Source organism: Polypterus senegalus, chromosome 14 (assembly GCF_016835505.1).
Source record: "Polypterus senegalus isolate Bchr_013 chromosome 14, ASM1683550v1, whole genome shotgun sequence".
Taxonomy (NCBI): domain Eukaryota; kingdom Metazoa; phylum Chordata; class Cladistia; order Polypteriformes; family Polypteridae; genus Polypterus; species Polypterus senegalus.
Window position 1 is genome coordinate 132,320,350 of NC_053167.1, and position 19,524 is coordinate 132,339,873.

The 19,524-nt window shown below is 45.2% G+C and overlaps 1 protein-coding gene across 4 annotated transcripts in view; it reads left to right on the forward strand.

Moving 5' to 3' along the window:
* Positions 1-19,524, forward strand: part of kank4 (KN motif and ankyrin repeat domains 4) — a 165,303-nt gene that overhangs the window by 134,620 nt on the left and 11,159 nt on the right. For all 4 annotated transcript variants that reach the window (XM_039734518.1, XM_039734519.1, XM_039734517.1 and 1 more), the window contains 4 exons: positions 3,196-4,614; positions 7,108-7,207; positions 12,829-12,987; positions 14,902-14,986. In XM_039734518.1, coding sequence (XP_039590452.1) covers positions 3,196-4,614; positions 7,108-7,207; positions 12,829-12,987; positions 14,902-14,986 — 1,763 coding nt within the window. The remainder of the gene's footprint in view (positions 1-3,195; positions 4,615-7,107; positions 7,208-12,828; positions 12,988-14,901; positions 14,987-19,524) is intronic.

Sequence of the window (19,524 nt, forward strand, 5' to 3'; positions counted from 1 at the left end):
ATGTCGGCCCACAGAGACGTCCCCCCACTTCTGGTCTTGTTCTTGTATCCTTACACTCATCAGGTCTGGAAGGAGACGCGGCCTGCGGTCGTAACGCACTTCTGACTTCACCAGGGCCGAGTGCTGCTGTCCTACGCGGCTCCTCTTTATTCATTCACACCGCAGGAGGCGAGTCGGGCGGTCGGAGCAAAAACTGAAAACACAGAGAGGAGCAAGAAATCAACGTACAGGGGACATTCTTACAGACGCAAAATAAAAGACAATTACATGTCACACCAGACAACTGGCATCTCATTGGGTACCGACACTGATGGCTCTGGGCAGCACAACCTGTGTGTGTGTCTGTCTGCGTTTGGCGAGGTGCTCCTTGTGCACTTCTGCACGATGCTCTTAACCTCATCCTGGTTTCACTTGAATTCCTTGACTTATAAAAGCAGGTCAGGGCCAAAGTGAGACACTCAATAATAGATGGATTGATGGATAGATAGATAGATAGATAGAAGGCACTATATAATAGATAGATGTGAAAGGCACTATATGATAGATATAAGGTGGTCCAGATCTAATTATGTAATTTTCATTACGCTATAACTTATTAAGTTTATTACATAGAAAATCACCTGAAAAATCACGGACCATCGAGAAGTATGCGAACTGACGACATGAAGAATCGTCTTTGGGCCGAACTGGAATCTTCCCCACATAAATCAAAGTCATCCAGACGATCTGAATCTGAATAATTAGATCTGGGCCACTCTGTAGATAGATAGATAGATGTGGAAGACACTATATAATAGATAGATAGATGTGAAAGACACTATATAATAGATAGATAGATAGATAGATAGATAGATAGATAGATAGATAAGGCACTATATAATAGATAGATAGATAGATAGATAGATGTGAAAGACACTATATAATAGATAGATAGATGTGAAAGGCACTATATAATAGATAGATAGATAGATAAGGCACTATATAATAGATAGATAGATAGATGTGAAAGGCACTATATAATAGATAGATGTGAAAGACACTATATAATAGATAGATAGATGTGAAAGACACTATATAATAGATAGATAGATATATAGATAGATAGAAAAGGCACTATATAATAGATAGATAGATAGATAGATAGATAGATAGATAGATAGATAGATGTGAAAGACACTATATAATAGATAGATGGATGTGAAAGACACCATAAAATAGATAGATAGATGGATGTGAAAGACACTATATAATAGATAGATAGATAGATAGAAGGCACTATATAATAGATAGATAGATAGAACTTTATTTGGCCCACAGAAGTCCCACTGATCCTGCCCCATATTCTCCCTTAACCAGACTCACGGCTGCATTCACACCACCAGGCTAAAGTGACTCAAATCTAATTTTTTTTTGCCTTAATGTGACACAAATCTGATGTCTCTGGGCTGTGTGGACACAGATCTCCTTCTCCTTGTTATTCTTCTCCTTCTTATTCTTCATCTTTTCCCACTTCTCTGTGATGTTGATGTTCCTGATTATTCTTGAAAGACGCTCAGTCCTGCAGGTCCTCGCCATCTCCACTTTGTCCTCCCCCAGTTTCTTTTGCCCCCTGTACTTCCATTCCCTTTTGCCCACATATTCCTTGTCTCTCCTCCTCACATGTCCATACTCTTCAGTCTACTTTCCTGTATTTTCTTAGATTTCTCTCCCACTTTTATTGCACCTCTGGTGGTCTCATTTCTTCTTCTGTCCTTTTTTTTTTTGTAACTCCACACATCTCCACATTCTCATTTCTTCCACATCAAACTTCTTCTCCTCAGCTCCCTTTACTGCTCAGGTCTCAATTCCACACCTCATTGGTGGTCTCGCCACTGTCTTACAAGCCTGACCTTTAACCTTCGCCTTAATTCTTTGATCACACAATACTCCTGACACCTTCTAATTGTTCCATCCACCCTTCACTCGGTGGGTTGTCTCTGCTCTCTAGTTCCCCATCTTAGGCTACCACTGATCCTCAGTATTTAAACTTCTCCAGTCTTTCCAGTGGCTCCCCCTGCAGGCTAACTTCTGAATCCTGATCCTTATTAAACCTCCGATATTCTCTTCTTCTTCTTTTTCTTCCTATTTATCTTTAATCCTCTGTTCTTCCAACTTCCTCCTTTCTTGTGCTCTACAACACAATGTCATCATCACAAAGCCCACACCAGGGGGGTTGGTCTTTTATTCCATGACTCAACACATCCATGACCAGATCAAAGAGGTCAGGACTTCAAGCAGACCCCTGGTGCAGACCTCATGTTATAAAGTAAAATTATAATGTCTGGAGTTCAGAGTAGTCCATAACGACTGATACCCGTCTCATTATCTGTAAAATAACAAAGACAAACAAACAGTGGAACAACGTGGCTTTTTATAGTGAGGTGGCAGGAAGGAAGGAAGGAAGTCTTGAGGCAGGAAAGGGAAGTGACATCATCAGACAGGGAGGGAAGTGAGGTCATCTGGGAATGGATGGAAGTGGAAGAATAAACTTTATTCTTTATTTAACTGTACTCATCTGAGAGGGGCCTTGGTGCTCATTTGTGAGCCCCTTTCTCTTGTACTTTCACTCCCGAGTGGACCCTTTGGCTGTCCCCTAAGCGCACACGTGTGACACTCCTCAAACTGGGATCTTGCCCGTTACCCCAGCCCTGTTTGTAACCTGAGTCCTCACTTTGTCCTACATACAATCCTCACACACGTCTCTGCTCCCCCTTTCTCTGTTGTGCCCCTGCAGACCCCCTGAGGTGGCACTCTATCATAAGCCTTCTCCAAATCAGTCAGCATCATGGGCAGACCCAGTTGCTGGTGACACAGATGACTCGCCAGTCGGGGGACAGATGCTTTGTCATTGCAGGTCACTTGAACGTCGTGACAGGTAAAACCGATGTGAGTTGAGTGGACGTAGCCTAAGTGACCAAGTGGTGTGGCAGACGGCAGGACTTTAGGGACCCTCAGGGACCCTCGCCTCGATGTTATTGTGGAGGAGTTAAGCGGACAGGACTGGCGCCCTCTTCTGGCTTGTGTGGCCCATTCTCGTTGTGGCCGTCACGTGATCTAATCCCTCTCGCTGTGTTCATGAGTTCATTTATCGCCGCTCTTTTGCTGTGTCGGTGGGCTGCCATCCTAATTTCATGTCTCTTGTGTTCACATTTGCAGCAGACGGCCTCTCCCTGAAGCCACTGGATGGCAGCAGGCAGCGGAAGCCCATCCCCTACTCGGTGGAGACGCCCTACGGCTTTCACTTAGACCTGGACTTCCTCAAGTACGTCGATGACATCGAGAAAGGCCACACCATCAAGCGGATTCACATCCAGAGGAGAGCCAAGGCGCCCAAATTCAGTACGCTACCCAGAAACTTCAGCCTCCCCAATGGCACCCGGTCAATCCAGCAGGATGGCTGGCTCTCTTCCTCCCGAGGTCGCTCCGGGACGGTGGGTGTCCGCCACGTTTTCGACTTTGAGGCGGCTGCTGCAGGCCGCCCACGAGGCACCCAAGAGGACGCAGCCCAGAGGCTTTTTGACGAGCAGCCCTTGGGCTTCAGGGTGAAGCCCCAGCTGCTGAGGGCCTCCAGCATGCCAGTCACCGTCCTTCAGAGGAAGCACTCGGAGAGCAGTGAGGACGCTGCGCCGCCGGCCCCCGGGTCCTACGATTCTTCTGAAGTCCTGTTTCGCTCATGCGATGGCTCCTCTCTGCCAGAGAGCCTCGAGCCACCGCTCGTCATTCAAGAGCTGGAGCAAGAAGTGGCATCTGTCCCTTACCGGTCACATTGTGACAGCTCACTCGCGCATCCCTCAGGGGGCAATAAGCAGGACCTGGGCAGCATTCCAAAGACATCGGGGGAAGACCCAGAGGAGGAAGAAGAAGGCAAGACTACGCTGCAGGCCTCTTCGCCCACCAGCGGTGCCACAGATAATCTCACCATCATCACACTGAGGACTAAGCTGACAGTCCTGGAGAAGCAGCTGAAGGACACCACGAGGGACTTGGAAAAAGCAAAGGACCTTCTGAAACAGCAAGCCGAGGGGGCCGAGAAAGAAAAAGCGGTGGGATTTGACCCAGTGGGGCGGCAAGGACCAGGACCCGGGGTGCCCACGCAAAGACATGATGTCTCGGTGGGCACTGACATGAAGGAGCTGTGTGACAGGGGCGTCACTGCTTGGGATCCCCAGATCGAGATGACAACCCGGGCCACTCAGATACAGGCCAACGAGTTCCCTTGTCTGGTTTATTCTGAAGAGAAAGGGGTGCAGGTGGACGGCCCCCCTCATGAGGGTACTGTGGGGGACAGTGAGCATGCATTTGAAGGAGGGCAAGTGAGACCAAGGGAAAGGAGCCCACCTGAAAATGACCTTGGCCTTCAGTCCACTAGCCCACCAGGGATCGGCCAGCGCCTGACAAAAATCCAGGAGCTCCTGCACGAGCAGCAGGGGGAGCTGGAGAGCAACTATCCGGAGCTCAGCGGGTCCAAAGTCAGTTTGATTCAGCGCCAGCTGCTCAGTTCCTTTAGTGCCCTGAGGGCAACGTGGCAGTCACCCCCTGAGGACAACAATGCCAGCCTGCAGACTCCAGGAGAAGGTACCTCACACCATAGCTCATAGAGTGGCCATCTTAGATATGAGGGAGTAGGAACGCAACACTAGGGTCAGACCAGTAGGGGGCGGGCATAAACCTAAAAAAATCAATCAACCAATCAGCCTTCAGTTTCCAGGTGTTATAAATTCATTAGCGTGTCACATGCACAGAGGACAGTGACAATTGGCACACAATATGTTGGCACTCTCTGTTGCCATAACTACCTGAACTCCAACCCTCTGCCTCTCGTGGTGTTTAATGGAGCGATGCCATTGGGGGAATTGACCACCTTAGCAGTGGTCAACTAAAAATACCGAGTGGCAGCAATCAGCAGTCAGTCTTAAATTTATATACCATCAGCATGTTCATAAGGAGTGTGCCACACCTTGAAAGTATTTGAAGTGAGGCAACCGAAACCCCTAAATACAGAGCCCACCACAGTCGTGAAACCACACAGCGAGTATCCGACTGAGCACAATTTCAAAATAGTGTATAAGTTTTTTATATAGCGCCTTTCGCCTTTGGCCTTGAGTTGCCCCCTCTGCTCTACAGTTTAAAATGACAAATCCAACAATTCAGACATCGTGAGTAAAGTGCCCACCGCAGACTTTCATTTAAGGGGATTTGTAGACATTTTGGACGCACAGCACTCTTTTGCATGGAAACCACCATTCGAGGGCACCATAATGTTTGTCACACAGCAATGGCAGGTCTCTTAAGGCCGATGTCATATTTAGTTCTTTGTCGCATATCCCTGACTTGCAATGACTGCTTGAGGTCTGTGATTCAAACATCAGCAGGTGCTGAGTGTCTTCTCTGGTGATGCTCTGCTAAGCCTCTGATGCTGACATCTTCAGCTCTTGCTTGTTTCGGGGGGCTTGTCCCCTTAAGTTTTCTTTTCAGTTGGACTGAAATCAGGTGACTGGCTTGGCCATTCCAGACTTTTCCATTTTTTAGCTTTGATAAACTCAGCCCCAGCAGTGTGTTTGGCTCATTGTCTTGTTGTAGGATGAAACGCAGTCCAGTGAGTTCAGGGACATCTACTGGAACTCGAGCAGATCAGATGTTTCACCTCAGAATTCATTGTGTGTCTGCCTGATGTCAGCAACTCCATCATCAATGAAGAGAAGTGTGCCAGGACCGGTGGCAGCCATACATCTCCAAGCCATAACACCCCCAGCACTGCCACGTTGAACAGATGAGGTGGTCTGCTTTGGATCTCGAGCAGTTCCTCGTCATCTCCACACTTTGCTCTCACCATCACTCTGATCAGGTTCATCTTTGTCTTGTCTGTCCACAAGACCTTTTCCCAGAATTCTGCAGGCGATTTGAAGTCCTTTTTCACAAACTGTAATCTGTCTCCATCTTGCAGTGTTTGCTCCTCTGCGTTTCTGTTCATGGAGTCTTCTGCTGATGGTCATCTCTGACACACACACACACGCATCGGCCCCCTGAAGACTGTGCATGATCTGTCAGATTTTTCTTCACCATAGTGAGGATTCTTCTGTCTTCCTTGGCCCATCAGTCCCTTTGTGATCACTGAGCCCACCAGTGTGTTCTTTCTTCTTCTTCATATTCCAGACAGTTGATTTTGGTCATCCAGCCACTGTAAGATCCTGTTCATCAGTGGATGCTCCCAACCTGCCCAGTCCTACGGTTTTTCTGATGTCTCCAATGTCTTTCAGCCTCATGGTGGCTTCTTTGGCTTTCATTGGCACAGCTCTTGTCCTCATGTTGATCTACAGACCCCAAAGGGTAGAAGCAAGCCGAGGTCTCTTATGAAGCCCACCTGTGACACCAATTGCTCCAAACATTATGGTGCACTGAAATGGGGGGACTGTGTATTAAAAGTGTTGTCATTATTACATGGTGTGACCGAAATGCCAGTAAAGACCCCTAAATGAAAGTCTGCAGTGTGCCCTTTAATCACGATGTCTGAAGTGTTATTTAAAACTGTGGAGCAGAGAGGGAGGAGATCAAGGAGAAAGGTGTCTTAGTCCCACATATTAGGGAGGGCCCTGTGAGTTTATTAAAGTAAAATATTCACATCACAGGAAAGACCCCCAAAACTAACGAATGACCCCGTCTAGGGAACTCGTGCCTCGGTCGATGTCTTCAGGTCCCCCACGCCATACGTGGACTTGCTGGGAAGTCTAAACTTCTGTCCGATGGGTCAACACTTACTTCTGTAAACCCCTTGTGGTCAGTCTTATGATCAACTCTGCTTCACCCTCACTCGAGAACGGACCCCCCAAGAGAGGGGTCTGAATTCAAACAGAACTCGGAAAACATGGAGGCTGGCAGCGATAATGCACATCGTTTTCAGACGTCGCCCTCCCTGAACAAGACCTTGGTAGCAGATGATTTGTAGCGGTGCTGGGGGGACACAGGACTCAATCAACCTCTTTCTTTCTTTCTTTCTTTCTTTCTTTCTTTCTTTCTTTCACATTTGGCATTCTGTGGTGTCATTTATGGTATTTTTTTTAAATATTTTAGCCAACTCCCCATCATCCACTCTGAAATCAATTATGAAAAAGAAGGACAGCCGGAGGAATGCAACAAAAAAGAACCTGAAATTCGTGGGAGTCAACGGCGGGTAAGTGTCATCAAATGATTCAAAAGACGCCACGAAAAGGTTTGGGTAGCTGGGGTAGGGGTGTACGGATTTATAACAGATAAAATGGCGGCTGTACAGCCGGACAGGGGAAATGACATCCTCAGGCCCAAAACCGGAAGTGGCGTCATCCCCACTGATGACACCACTTCCAGTTCCTGACTCCCACCCATCCCTACCCCCCAATACCCATACAACCCCTTCTGCCCCCATCCATAGGGATGGGTGGGAGTCAGGAACCAGAAGTGATGTCATCAGGGCATGAGCCGGAAGTGACATCATTGGGCCAAGAACTGGAAGTGATGTCATAGAATTGGTCTGCAGAGGAAAAAGGGAAAGGATCACTGCACTCTGCCACCCCCTGGTCCGGCATGACGTTACCCTCCCATGTGCGCGTGTGTGACGGTGACCACATTTTGGACACGTGGTGGGTTGGGATTGACAGCAGCAGTAGCGACTTTGGCACTGGCTGGCACCCCTCAGGGTCTGATGTTGGTTTTATTTTTTTATTTTTTTATTTTTTTCCCTGAAGACAATCTTCAAACAGATTACAGTCGTTAAATCACACAGTGAGTATCCAGCTGAGCACAATTTCAAAATAGTGCATAATTAGGCAAACATTTTATAGAGCGCCTTTCACACTGAGCACAGCCGCCACAGTTTTACTTCTGATCGCCATCTTTGTCTTCTGGCTGGTAAACCCCTGAGCAAGTCAGCCTTCAGCTCTGATCGCCCCTCTTCTTAGGTCTTTAGTGCACAAGTTTATATAGCGCCTTTCATGGTGAACTTCCGTCCTGTTGTACAACATGAACTCAGGGTCACACTAAGTGGGATTTGGTCCTTCCGTGTTTCGCAGGGCGTTAGCGGCGGCCTGTGTCACTCTCACTCTTAAGGACTAAGCTGCCCAATTTGTAGACAGTGCTCTCCATATTACACTCCACCGGCCACTTTATTAGGTACACCTCGCTAGTACCCGGCCTGACCCCCTGATGCCTTCAGATCTGCTGAACAACAAGGTGCTCGAAACATTCCTCAGGTCTACATTGACGTGACAGCGTCACACAGTTGCTGCAGATTTGTCAGCTGCTCATCCATGAGGTGAATCTCCTGTTCCAGCACATCCCAAAGGTGCTCTACTGGGTTGAGATCTGCTGACTGTGGAGGCCATTTGACTCCAGTGACCTCATCGTCATGTTTGAGATGATCTGAGCTTAGTGACATGGTGCGTTATCCTGCTGGAAGGAGCCATCAGAAGATGGGGACACTGCGGTCATAAAGTGATGGCCATGGACAGTGACAATACTCAGGTAGGCTGTGGTATTTAAGCAATGCTCAGTTGGTACTAATGGGCCCAAAGTGTGCCAAGAAAATATCACAGACGTCATCACAGCAGTACCAGCCTGAACTGTTGATACAAGGCAGGATGGACCCCTGCCTTCATGTCGTTGATGCCAAATTCTGACCCCACCATCTTGAGAAATCGAGACTCATCAGACCAGGCAACGTTTTTGTAATCTTCTGTTGCCCAATTTCGGTGAGCCCGTGTGAATTGGAGCCTCAGTTGCCTGTTCTTAGCTGACAGGAGTGTCACCCCTGCTGCTTTAGCCCACCTGCTTCATGGTTGCTCTTCTGCCCACCTCGGTTGTAACGAGTGCTTATTTGAGTTCCTGTTGCCTTTCTATCAATCTGGCCATTCTCCTCTGACCTCCTCTGAACTGAAGCTCACTGATGTTTTCCCTTTTTATGCCCATTCTCTGTACCCCCTAGAGGTGGTTGTGTGTTAAAATCCCAGTAGATCAGCAGTTTGTGAAATACTCAGCACAGCCCGTCTGGCACCAATGGCCATGGCATGTTCAGAGTCACTTCAGTCCCCTTTCATCCCCATTCTGATGCTCGATGGTCTTGACGAGGTCTACAGGCTGAAATGCATTGAGTTGCTGCCCTGTGATTGGCTGATTAGAGGTTGGTGTTAATGAGCAGACGTACCTAATAAAGTGGCCAATGATGTAAATAGCGTCTTTCTAAGTCCACAAGGTCCCATTTTAACAAAAGAGGTTCACACTTGGGCACTCTGTGCCTATCAATTCTTGGCCAAAAACAAGCCCACAACACTTCTTTATTGCTCCAGTGACTCTCATCTAGTTTTCTGCTATAACAATAAAAATCAAGTGTGCTGTGTCATATAGCGCCTTTCAAAAGTGAACAACCGCCTACTACAAACATTAGGAAGTCTTTTTTCACCCAGAGAACCACAAACACATGGAATCAGTGACCAAGCAGTGTGGTGGGCAGTCGGCTTGATGTTGTGTTGGAAGAATGAAGTGGGCACTGGGCAGGACTGGCAAACTTTCTTTTCTTTTCTTTGCGCCTCTAGCTGGTGTCCGGCCCGAGGGGCGTCCTCAGAGCTCAGTATGCCGCTGTGGGTGCCTAATGCACCTTGGATTTCGGACACAAGTCACTTCCACGCCAGGCAGTGTGGGGTCTTTGAGTTCTTCAGGTCTTCCTTGATTTGTTTGGAGCAGGTTGCCTTGGGAACCGTATGTTGGATTTTCTGATGGCTGCCACTCACTCGACAAACGGGACCAAACCATCGCAAGTTGTTGGATTTGCTCTTCCAACGGGTGGCTACCGATTGACTTGGTTTCGGATGTGATTACGAATTGAGACTGTCCGGATTTGACGCAGGCTATCGCATCTGGAAGACTTTCCAGTTTGACCAGTGAGGTCTGAGCAGCGTCCGTGTTTCTGACGCCTATGACAGGATTGGTAGGATGAGAGTCCGGAAAGAGGCAAAACTTTGGTCTTCGTCGAGATGATTGTTCGTTTTCACAGGCGCCATTTGAGTGAGGCAAATGTGGCAGTTGCTTGTCCTGTCCGGCTGTGGAGGCCACCTTCTTTTCCTGAACTAGCGATCCTAAGTACTTGACTTCACAAACCTGTTCAAGTTGGGGTTCCATCCATGTGGACAGTGGCCGGCGACCCGTCTGTTGTGAGCACCTTTGTCTTGGCTGCGTTGATATACAGGCCGTATGATTGGGCCGTTCGGGTGACTTCATACGATTACAATACAAGAGCCCAAAATCACACAAGAAATGTGGCAGTGGGCTTTAACAGGCCCCCAGTCTTGACTCTCTAAGAAGCCAAAAAGAATCCTTGTAGGGAAAAAAAAAGGGAAGACACCTCGGGAAAGGCAGTTCAAAGAGAGACCCCTTTCCAGGTAGGGTGGGCGTGCAGTGGGTGTCAAAAAAAGAGGGGCAATACAATACAATACAGAGAACAGAACACAAGTAATCCTCATACAATACAATACGATAGTACAATAGAAATATTACAAGTACAGAGCAGAATTCAACAATAGATGACATCACAGATTACGATTTGGATCTTCATACACTCCTCCGCACAATATGGCACACGGAGCAAGTCGCAACAGCATGGAAAAGGGCCACTGCCGTAGCAATTCACAAAAAAGGGTGACAATCGAGACTGCAAGGACTGCCGTGGCAGAACCGCGAAGAACAAGCAGGTTTGACCAAATCGTGGCTGCTGTGAGCGGGACTGCCGAGCTCTGCTGGGGTGAATGGCCTGTGCTCCTCCAGATTGTTCTGACGCTCTGATCTTCTAATGTGCTGTAAATGGGACGGAGGGGTGGCGGCGCTGTGGCCTCGCAAGGTTTGTGTCACCCGCTCCTCCCGTGTCCAAAGACATGCAGGTTTGGTGGACTGGTGACGCTAAATTGGCCCGGTGTGTGGACTGGCACCCCGTCCAGGGTTTGTTCCTGCCATGCGTCCTATGCTAGCTGGGATTGGCTGCAGCAGTGCGTTCAGGGGGAGTGTCAGTAATAATAATGATAATAATAATAACTTTAATTTGATAATGTGTGTCATTAGGGGGAATGTTAATAATAATAATAATAATAATAATAACTTTAATTTGATAATGTGTGTCATTAGGGGGAATGTTAATAATAATAATAATAACTAATTTGATAATGTGTGTCACTAAGGGAATGTTAATAATAATAATAATAATAATAATAACTTTAATTTGATAATGTGTGTCATTCACGGGAATGTTAATAATAATAACAATAATAATAATAATAATAATAATAATAACTTTAATTTGATAATGTGTGTCATTAGGGGAATGTTAATAATAATAATAATAATAATAATAATAATAATAACTTTAATTTGATAATGTATGTCATTCGGGAATGTTAATAATAATAATAATAACAATAATAATAATAATAATAACTTTAATTTGATAATGTGTGTCATTCGGGGGAATGTTAATAATAATAATAATAATAACTAATAATAATAATAATAATGATAACTTTAATTTGATAATGTATGTCATTCGGGAATGTTAATAATAATAATAAAAATAACTAATAATAATAATAATAATAATAATAATAATAATAATAATAATAACTTTAATTTGATAATGTGTGTCATTAGGGGAATGTTAATAATAATAATAATAATAATAATAACTTTAATTTGATAATGTGTGTCACTAAGGGAATGTTAATAATAATAATAATAATAATAATAATAACTTTAATTTGATAATGTATGTCATTCGGGGAATGTTAATAATAATAATAATAATAATAACTAATAATAATAATAATAATAATGATAACTTTAATTTGATAATGTGTGTCACTAAGGGGATGTTAATAATAATAATAATAATAATAATAATAATAATAATAATAACTTTAATTTGATAATGTGTGTCATTCACGGAATGTTAATAATAATAACAATAATAATAATAATAATAATAATAATAATAATAATAATGATAACTTTAATTTGATAATGTGTGTCATTCGGGGAATGTTAATAATAATAATAATAATAATAATAGTAACTGTATTTCTAAAGCACCGTGTCATTCATTTCCATGCAGCTCAAGGTGCTTTTCCCCGATTAATAACACACTAAAGACCCGGCACATTTCCTTGGATTATTATCATTAATTCATACTGAGATCGTCCCTAATAAATGTTAAGTGTACTGAACAGAAAACCAACCAGGTATTGTTAGGCAAACGTTAACCCCGAAAGTGCCAAACAAACCTTCACTCTTATCAGGTTTTCTAACTGAAATATTTATTTCCACATGACAACAGAACAGGCCGACCTCATGCCTCTCTCTGCTGTACAGTACAAATACACACACGCAGTAAATATCCATGGCGTTGAAACAGTTTCATGTTCTTAAAGGCCTGCGAAATGTTAGCTGTTTTTCTTTAAAATGACTGCTAATGAAGGGTCACCATCACTGAATAAAAGCAGATAACTCGGGGGTCCAAGGCCAAAAAGCTTGAGCAGCCCTGTTCCAGTCCGAGTCTTTAGCCTCCAGGCTGCCATACCATCTGTCACCAGCAGGCGTCACCTGACGAGGTGTCTCTTCAGTCATTAAAGTGTGTGTGTGTGATTGGGTAGTAGTTGTCCTGGGTCAGCTGGCACACTTGGGTGTTATGAGGGTCTCTGCCTTTGTGTTGTTGGACCTCCTGTGTGAACGAGTTAAACATCTGAGAATTGTGCACTGACACAAAGAAACACGGTGTCTTCACAGATATGAGTCGACTTCAAGTGACGAGTCAAGCAGTGAAGACAGCATTCAAGTCGACACTCCAAGTGGTGCAGAAGATGAGGGGGCCATTGAGGGGCACGATGGAGCAGCTCAGGAGGTGATGCCGGACAGGACAGCTGAGGATTCCCATCAGCCCCGGAGGTGAAAGTCGCACAATAACCTCGAGAGAGTCCAGGACCTCCATCACATTGGGTCTGTTGTGTTTCACACACAAGAATGTCAACAAAGAGGTGTGAGGCCACCAAAATGGTCAGCAAAGCAGGCTGGAGTCTCTACTGGCTTGCCCAGAGGGGGAGCACACAAAGGTGGCCTGAGATTAACCAAGACTGGCTGGCTTTGGCCTGCTCAAGGGTTTTAATGGGCTTCCAGATCAAAGTTAAAAAAATGTATATATACATCCAGTTATATTAAGAATGACCATAAAGATGACCATAACATATGATAACTAGAATTGACCACAAACTCTTGCCTAGGAGATGAAAAAGGGCAAACAAAAATGAATCTTTACATTTAAAAGTTTTATTTAAAAAAATATTCAGAAACAAAAGAAAGCTCAAAGAGCAGAAACGCCCAATATATAATCGAAAAAACAGAGCAAGAAGGTCAGCAGAAACAACGGAAAGCAAAAGTGACACTGGCACACTCGCCAAACAGCAGGCGCATACAATGAACCGCAGAGGGACAACAATTCCCATGAGCCTTTGTAGCCTTGGGAGGAGTCCCTCAACAGAGATTGACAGGTGACCCCGCCTCCTTGGGGATCCACCCACAAAACACAAGAGACAGGGCAGGCAAGGCAGACAAGCATCAACACATAGAGACCAAACAATTAACAAAAAATATACAATTATATAAGGAATAAGTAAGTAACAATATTAACTTAAACATCCATCCATTCTCCAACCCGCTACATACGAACTACAGGGTCACGGGGGTCTGCTGGAACCAATCCCAGCCAACACAGGGCACAAGGCAGGAAACAAACCCTGGACAGGTTGCCAGCCCACCGCATGGCACACACACGGGACAATTTTTAGGATTGCCAATGCACCTAACCTGCATGTCTTTGGATTGTGGGAGGAAACCCACGCAGACACGGGAGAACATGCAAACTCCACGCAGGGAGGACCCGGGAAGCAAACCCGGGTCTCCTAACTGCGAGGCAGCAGTGCTACCCACTGCGCCACCGTGCCGCCATTAACTTACACAGTAATAAATAATTATAAATGAATACAAAAAACATAAAAAGGAATTTAAACATGAGCCAGGATCCACCTTAATAAATGGATAGATAGATAGATAGATAGATAGGTACTTTATTAATCCCAAGGGAAATTCACATAATCCAGCAGCAGTATACTGATACAAAGAAACAATATTAAATTAAATAGTAAAAAAAATGAAAAAAAAAATGATGTTAGCATTTAATTTAATTTAAATCCGGGTGGAATTGAAGAGTTGCATAGCGTGGGGGAGGACAGGGGTCTGTGCATCTATGTGTTGTTTGCCTTGTCTTTGTCAATCCAACAGATGGCACATCACACATTTTAACATTGCTTTTATAAATCCCATAACAAATGTCAAATAACAGATATGTATGCATCGCACTTGTCATTCCAACAGATGGCACATCACACACATTAACATTGCTTTTATAAATCCCATACCAAATGTCAAATAACAGATATGTATGCATCGCACTTGTCATTCTAACAGATGGCACATCACACACATTAACAGTAATGCATTCTATTATGACAAATGTTTGTGAAGCGCCATCTGTTGGAATGACAACTGCAATGATTTTTATTGCTACATGCATTCCAAAACCCATTGTCATAGATGGTGCACTACAAACGTTAACGCTGAGGTCTACGTTGATTACTTCAACTTCAGCCCCTCTCGAACAGAGAGCACGGTTACTTAAACATAACAGAGTAGGGCCTTCAAATTTGGGTGTTGCCCCCAGCGTTTTGAGGATTCTCCTACTCCAGCATGGCAGGACTCTTCTAATCGATTTCTTCTACTTACTCGTATTATTTCTTATTTTTTTAGGGTTGTTGTAGGCGAGGACTTCCTTCATGCCTGTCATTTCTTAAAGGATCAGCTGAAGGACATCGAGTTCCCGAACCAAAAGCAGGTTTGTTTCTCAGTTCATTTTTAGGTGTGTTCATTCGCCACGTCCGTCTCAACTTGGCTCTCAAATCGGGTACAACGTTTGTCAGCAGAGTTCGGTTTCATGCCACGTCAACACCACTACGTTTTAGTTCACAATTGCACATATTAGTCTACATTTCTGTCTTTTGTCCATGTTACTCCAGCGTTTTGAGCCCCTGAAAACTGAGGCTTTTGAAAACGCTCTCCAGAGACACACGTTTCTGAAATTGCACAGAGGGGTCTCCAACCCGCTACCGCCAATAACGTACCCGAGGGATGAGCCGAGCGGAGGAGGACACAACACACAAAGCAAGGGGTCACCACATAAAGGGGCAAGTGCTTTGACTAAAACCTTCCAAAACCAAAGCCGTGTTCACAAGTGCAGTGCACTAAATGTTCAATAAATAAAGAAATAACCCATAAAAACAAAACTCAAAAAGGTATTGGCGGAGGTTTAAACAAACCATTAATTAATCCAATTAAAAACGAGGCTGGAAGGCGTCCGTGAACCCCTGAGCTCTGGTGCTGCCCTTTAAACACGAACCCTAAGCGGGTCCTTGCAGCCAAGGAGGCGTCAAACCGTCAGTTCAGCCCACCGTCTGCGCTGCCCTTGGGCTCGGATCATAAAGATGCCATAGAGTGCCGTGGACCGCCCTGCCCAGTTAAATTAAAGGAGGTCATCACAGCGAAGCCCCTCAAAGGCAGGACATTATCTGTGCAAGCTGGCAGCTCAGCCTCTTCTATCGCTTCTGTAACCTGAGGGGGTACCCCAGGGGTCTCTCTTATACCCGGTCCTCTTCTCTTTAGATACAGTGCTATGTAAACATTTGGGCACCCCGATAAAAATCACCGTATCAGTTTATAACTCGCTAAGCTTTGGAGGCAGCAACTTCATGTTAACATATTTTATACCTCATGGAAAGAGCAACATTGTGAAGTGAAATATTTTTATTGGACCAACAGAACTAAATTTAATGTTCATTTAAACAAAAATAGGCAGGTGAATAAACCTGGACGTCCCAAAGGAATAATCCCACCAATATTTAGGAGAGCCTCCTTTAGCTGAAATAACAGCCGAGTTCGGAAAGACGTGAAGCAGGTTAGTGGAATAAAGATGGAAACATACAAGCCGAGGAGGCAGTGTTGAGAAGATGGAAGGAGGACTATGAGGGGCTGATGAATGATGAGAACGAGAGAGAGAGAGAGAAAGGTTGGATATAGTGAATCAGGAAGTGCAATGGATTAGCAAGGAGGAAGTAAGGACAGCTATGAAGAGGATGAAGAATGGAAGGGCCGTTGGTTCAGATGACATACCTGTGGAAGCATGGAGGTGTTTAGGAGAGATGGCAGTGGAGTTTTTAACCAGATTGTTTAATGGAATCTTGGAAAGGAAGAGGATGCCTGAGGAGTGGAGAAGAAGTGTACTGGTGCCAATATTTAAGAATAAGGGGGATGTGCAGGACTGCAGTAACTACAGGTGAATAAACTTGATGAGCCTCAGCATGAAGTTATGGGAAAGAGTAGTGGAAGTACTAGGTAAGAAGTGAGGTGATGATTAGTGACCAGCAGGATGGTATCATGCCAGGAAGGAGTACCACAGATGCGACGTTTGCTCTGAGGATGTTGATGGAGAAGTTTAGAGAAGGCCAGAAGGAGTTGCATTGCGTCTTTGTGGACCTGGAGAAAGCACATGACACGGTGAGGAGAGAGGAGTTGTGGTATTGTATGAGGAAGTCGGGAGTGGCAGAGAAGTATGTAAGAGTTGTACAGGATATGAACGAGGGAAGTGTGACCGTGGTGAGGTCTGCGGTGACGGAGATGGGATTACATCAGGGATCGGCTGTGAGCCCTTTCTTATTAGCAATGGTGATGGACAGGTTGACAGACAAGATTAGACAGGAGTTCCCGTGGACTATGATGTTTGCTGATGACATTGTGATCTGTAGTGATAGTAGGAAGCAGGTTGAGGAGACCCTGGAGAGGTGGAGATCTGCTCTAGAGAGGAGAGGAATGAAGGTCAATAGGAACAAAACAGAATACATGTGTGTGAATGAGAGGGAGGTCAGTGAAATGGTGAGGATGCAGGGAGTAGAGTTGGCGAAGGTGGATGAGTTTAAATACTTGGGATCAACAGTACAGAATAATGGGGATTGTGACAGAGAGGAGAAGAAGAGAGTGCAGGCAGGGTGGAGTGGGTGGAGAAGAATCAGGAGTAATTTGTGACAAATGGGTATCAGCATGAGTGAAAGGGAAGGTCTACAGGACGGTAGTGAGAGCAGCTATGTTATATGGGCTGGAGACGGTGGCATAGGAGACAGAGCTGGAGGTGGCAGAGTTAAAGGTGCTAAGATGTGCATTGGGTGTGACGAGGATGGACAGGATTAGAAATGAGGACATTAGAGGGTCAGCTTATGTTGGACAGTCGAGAGACAAATTCAGAGAGGCGAGATTGCATTGGTTTGGACACGAGGAGAGATGTTGAGTATATTGGGAGAAGGATGTTAAGGATAGAGCTGCCAGGGAAGAAGAGAAGAGGAAGGCCTGAGAGAAGGTTTATGGATGTGGTGAGAGAGGACATGCAGGTGGTGTGTGTGACAGAGCAAGATGATGAGGACAGGAATATATGGAAGAAGATGATCCACTGTGGTGACCCCTAACGGGAGCAGCCGAAAGCAGAGCCACTGACGTCCCTGAATTCTGGCTGCTGGTATTTTTGGACCCTTCTTCCATACAAATGCCTCCAGTTCAGTCAGGTTTGATGGCGTGGACAGCCTGCTTCAGATCAATCCATACATTTTCAGTGATGTTCAGGTCTGGGGACAGGGATGGCCATTCTAGCACTTTGGACTTGTGCCTCTGCATGAATTCCTTGGTAGATTTTGAACGGTGCTTTGGATCAACTGACCCCGGCGTAACTTCAACTTTGTGACTGACTTGAACATTCTTGTCAAGAATCTGCTGACACTTGTTAGGAATTCACACGGCCCTCAACTTTAACAATGGTTTCCAGTACCTGCGCTAGCCACACAGCCCCATAACATGATGAACCCTCCACCAGCAGGCAGCAAGTTCTTCTCCTGGAATTCTGGGTGGGTTTTTTTCGCCAGGCTTAGCACCTCTGGTTGTGACCAAATAACTCAACCTTAGGCTCATCTGTCCACAGCGTTTCTGCTTCAAAATGTTTCTGGCTTGTCCAAATTGCATATCTCCTGCGCTTCTTGTGGTGACGCATCAACCTTCCATTGAGCTGTTCCCGGTGCAAAGTGCGCTGGAATGTGGAATAATGTACAATGACACCATCAGCAGCCAGATGTGCTTGTAGCTCTCTGGTGGTCTGTCTCTGACCACTCTAACCTGCCTTCGGCTGTGCCTTTCAGATATTTTTCTTGGCCCACCAAATCTTTCCTTCATGTGACCTTCCATTTCCTAACGACATTTCTGACTGTGGAGACAGACGGTCCAAACCTTTGTGATCATTTCTTGTACCCTTCTCCTAATTCATAACGACAAATTCTCTTAGTTTTTAGGGCAGCAGAGAGTTCCTTAGAGGTTCCCATGATGCCACTCTCTAAGAGAGGACCAAGGACAAGCACACCTATCAGTTACCAACAGCATGTTAAAGAATCTTTTTCATAATTGGTTAAATCTGACTTTGTAGTTTCAGGTCTGATGAGCCAATCAAAGCAATTTTGTGTGGCAACCTGTCAGCATTAAATAGCTACAGGTCTTCAGATTAATGCAACTAAGAGGGTGCCCAAACTTTTGCACATCCCATTTTTTTGCATTTTTTTTTATTTCACACAACTCAATAAAGCTACACTGAGCAGATTCATCTCCTTGTCTACATTTCTCTAGTTAAATAAATGGCATATTGCTGTGATCTTCTCTTCTGAAGACGGAGCAGATTATCAGGCAACCTCAGAGGGGACCCACACTTTTGCATTGGACTGTACACTCACCTAAAGGATTATTAGGACCACCATACTAATCCGGTGTTTGACCCCCTTTCGCCTTCAGAACTGTCTTAATTCTACGTGGCATTGATTCAACAAGGTGCTGAAAGCATTCTTTACAAATGTTGGCCCATATTGATAGGATAGCATCTTGCAGTTGATGGAGATTTGTGGGATGCACATCCAGGGCACGAAGCTCCCGTTCCACCACATCCCAAAGATGCTCTATTGGGTTGAGATCTGGTGACTGTGGGGGCCATTTTAGTACAGTAAACTCATTGTCATGTTCAAGAAACCAATTTGAAATGATTCGAGCTTTGTGACATGGTGCATTATCCTGCTGGAAGTAGCCATCAGAGGATGGGTACATGGTGGTCATGAAGGGATGGACATGGTCAGAAACAATGCTCAGGTAGCCCGTGGCATTTAAACGATGCCCAATTGGCACTAAGGGGCCTAAAGTGTGCCAAGAAAACATCCCCCACACCATTACACCACCACCACCAGCCTGCACAGTGGTAACAAGGCATGATGGATCCATGTTCTCATTCTGTTTACGCCAAATTCT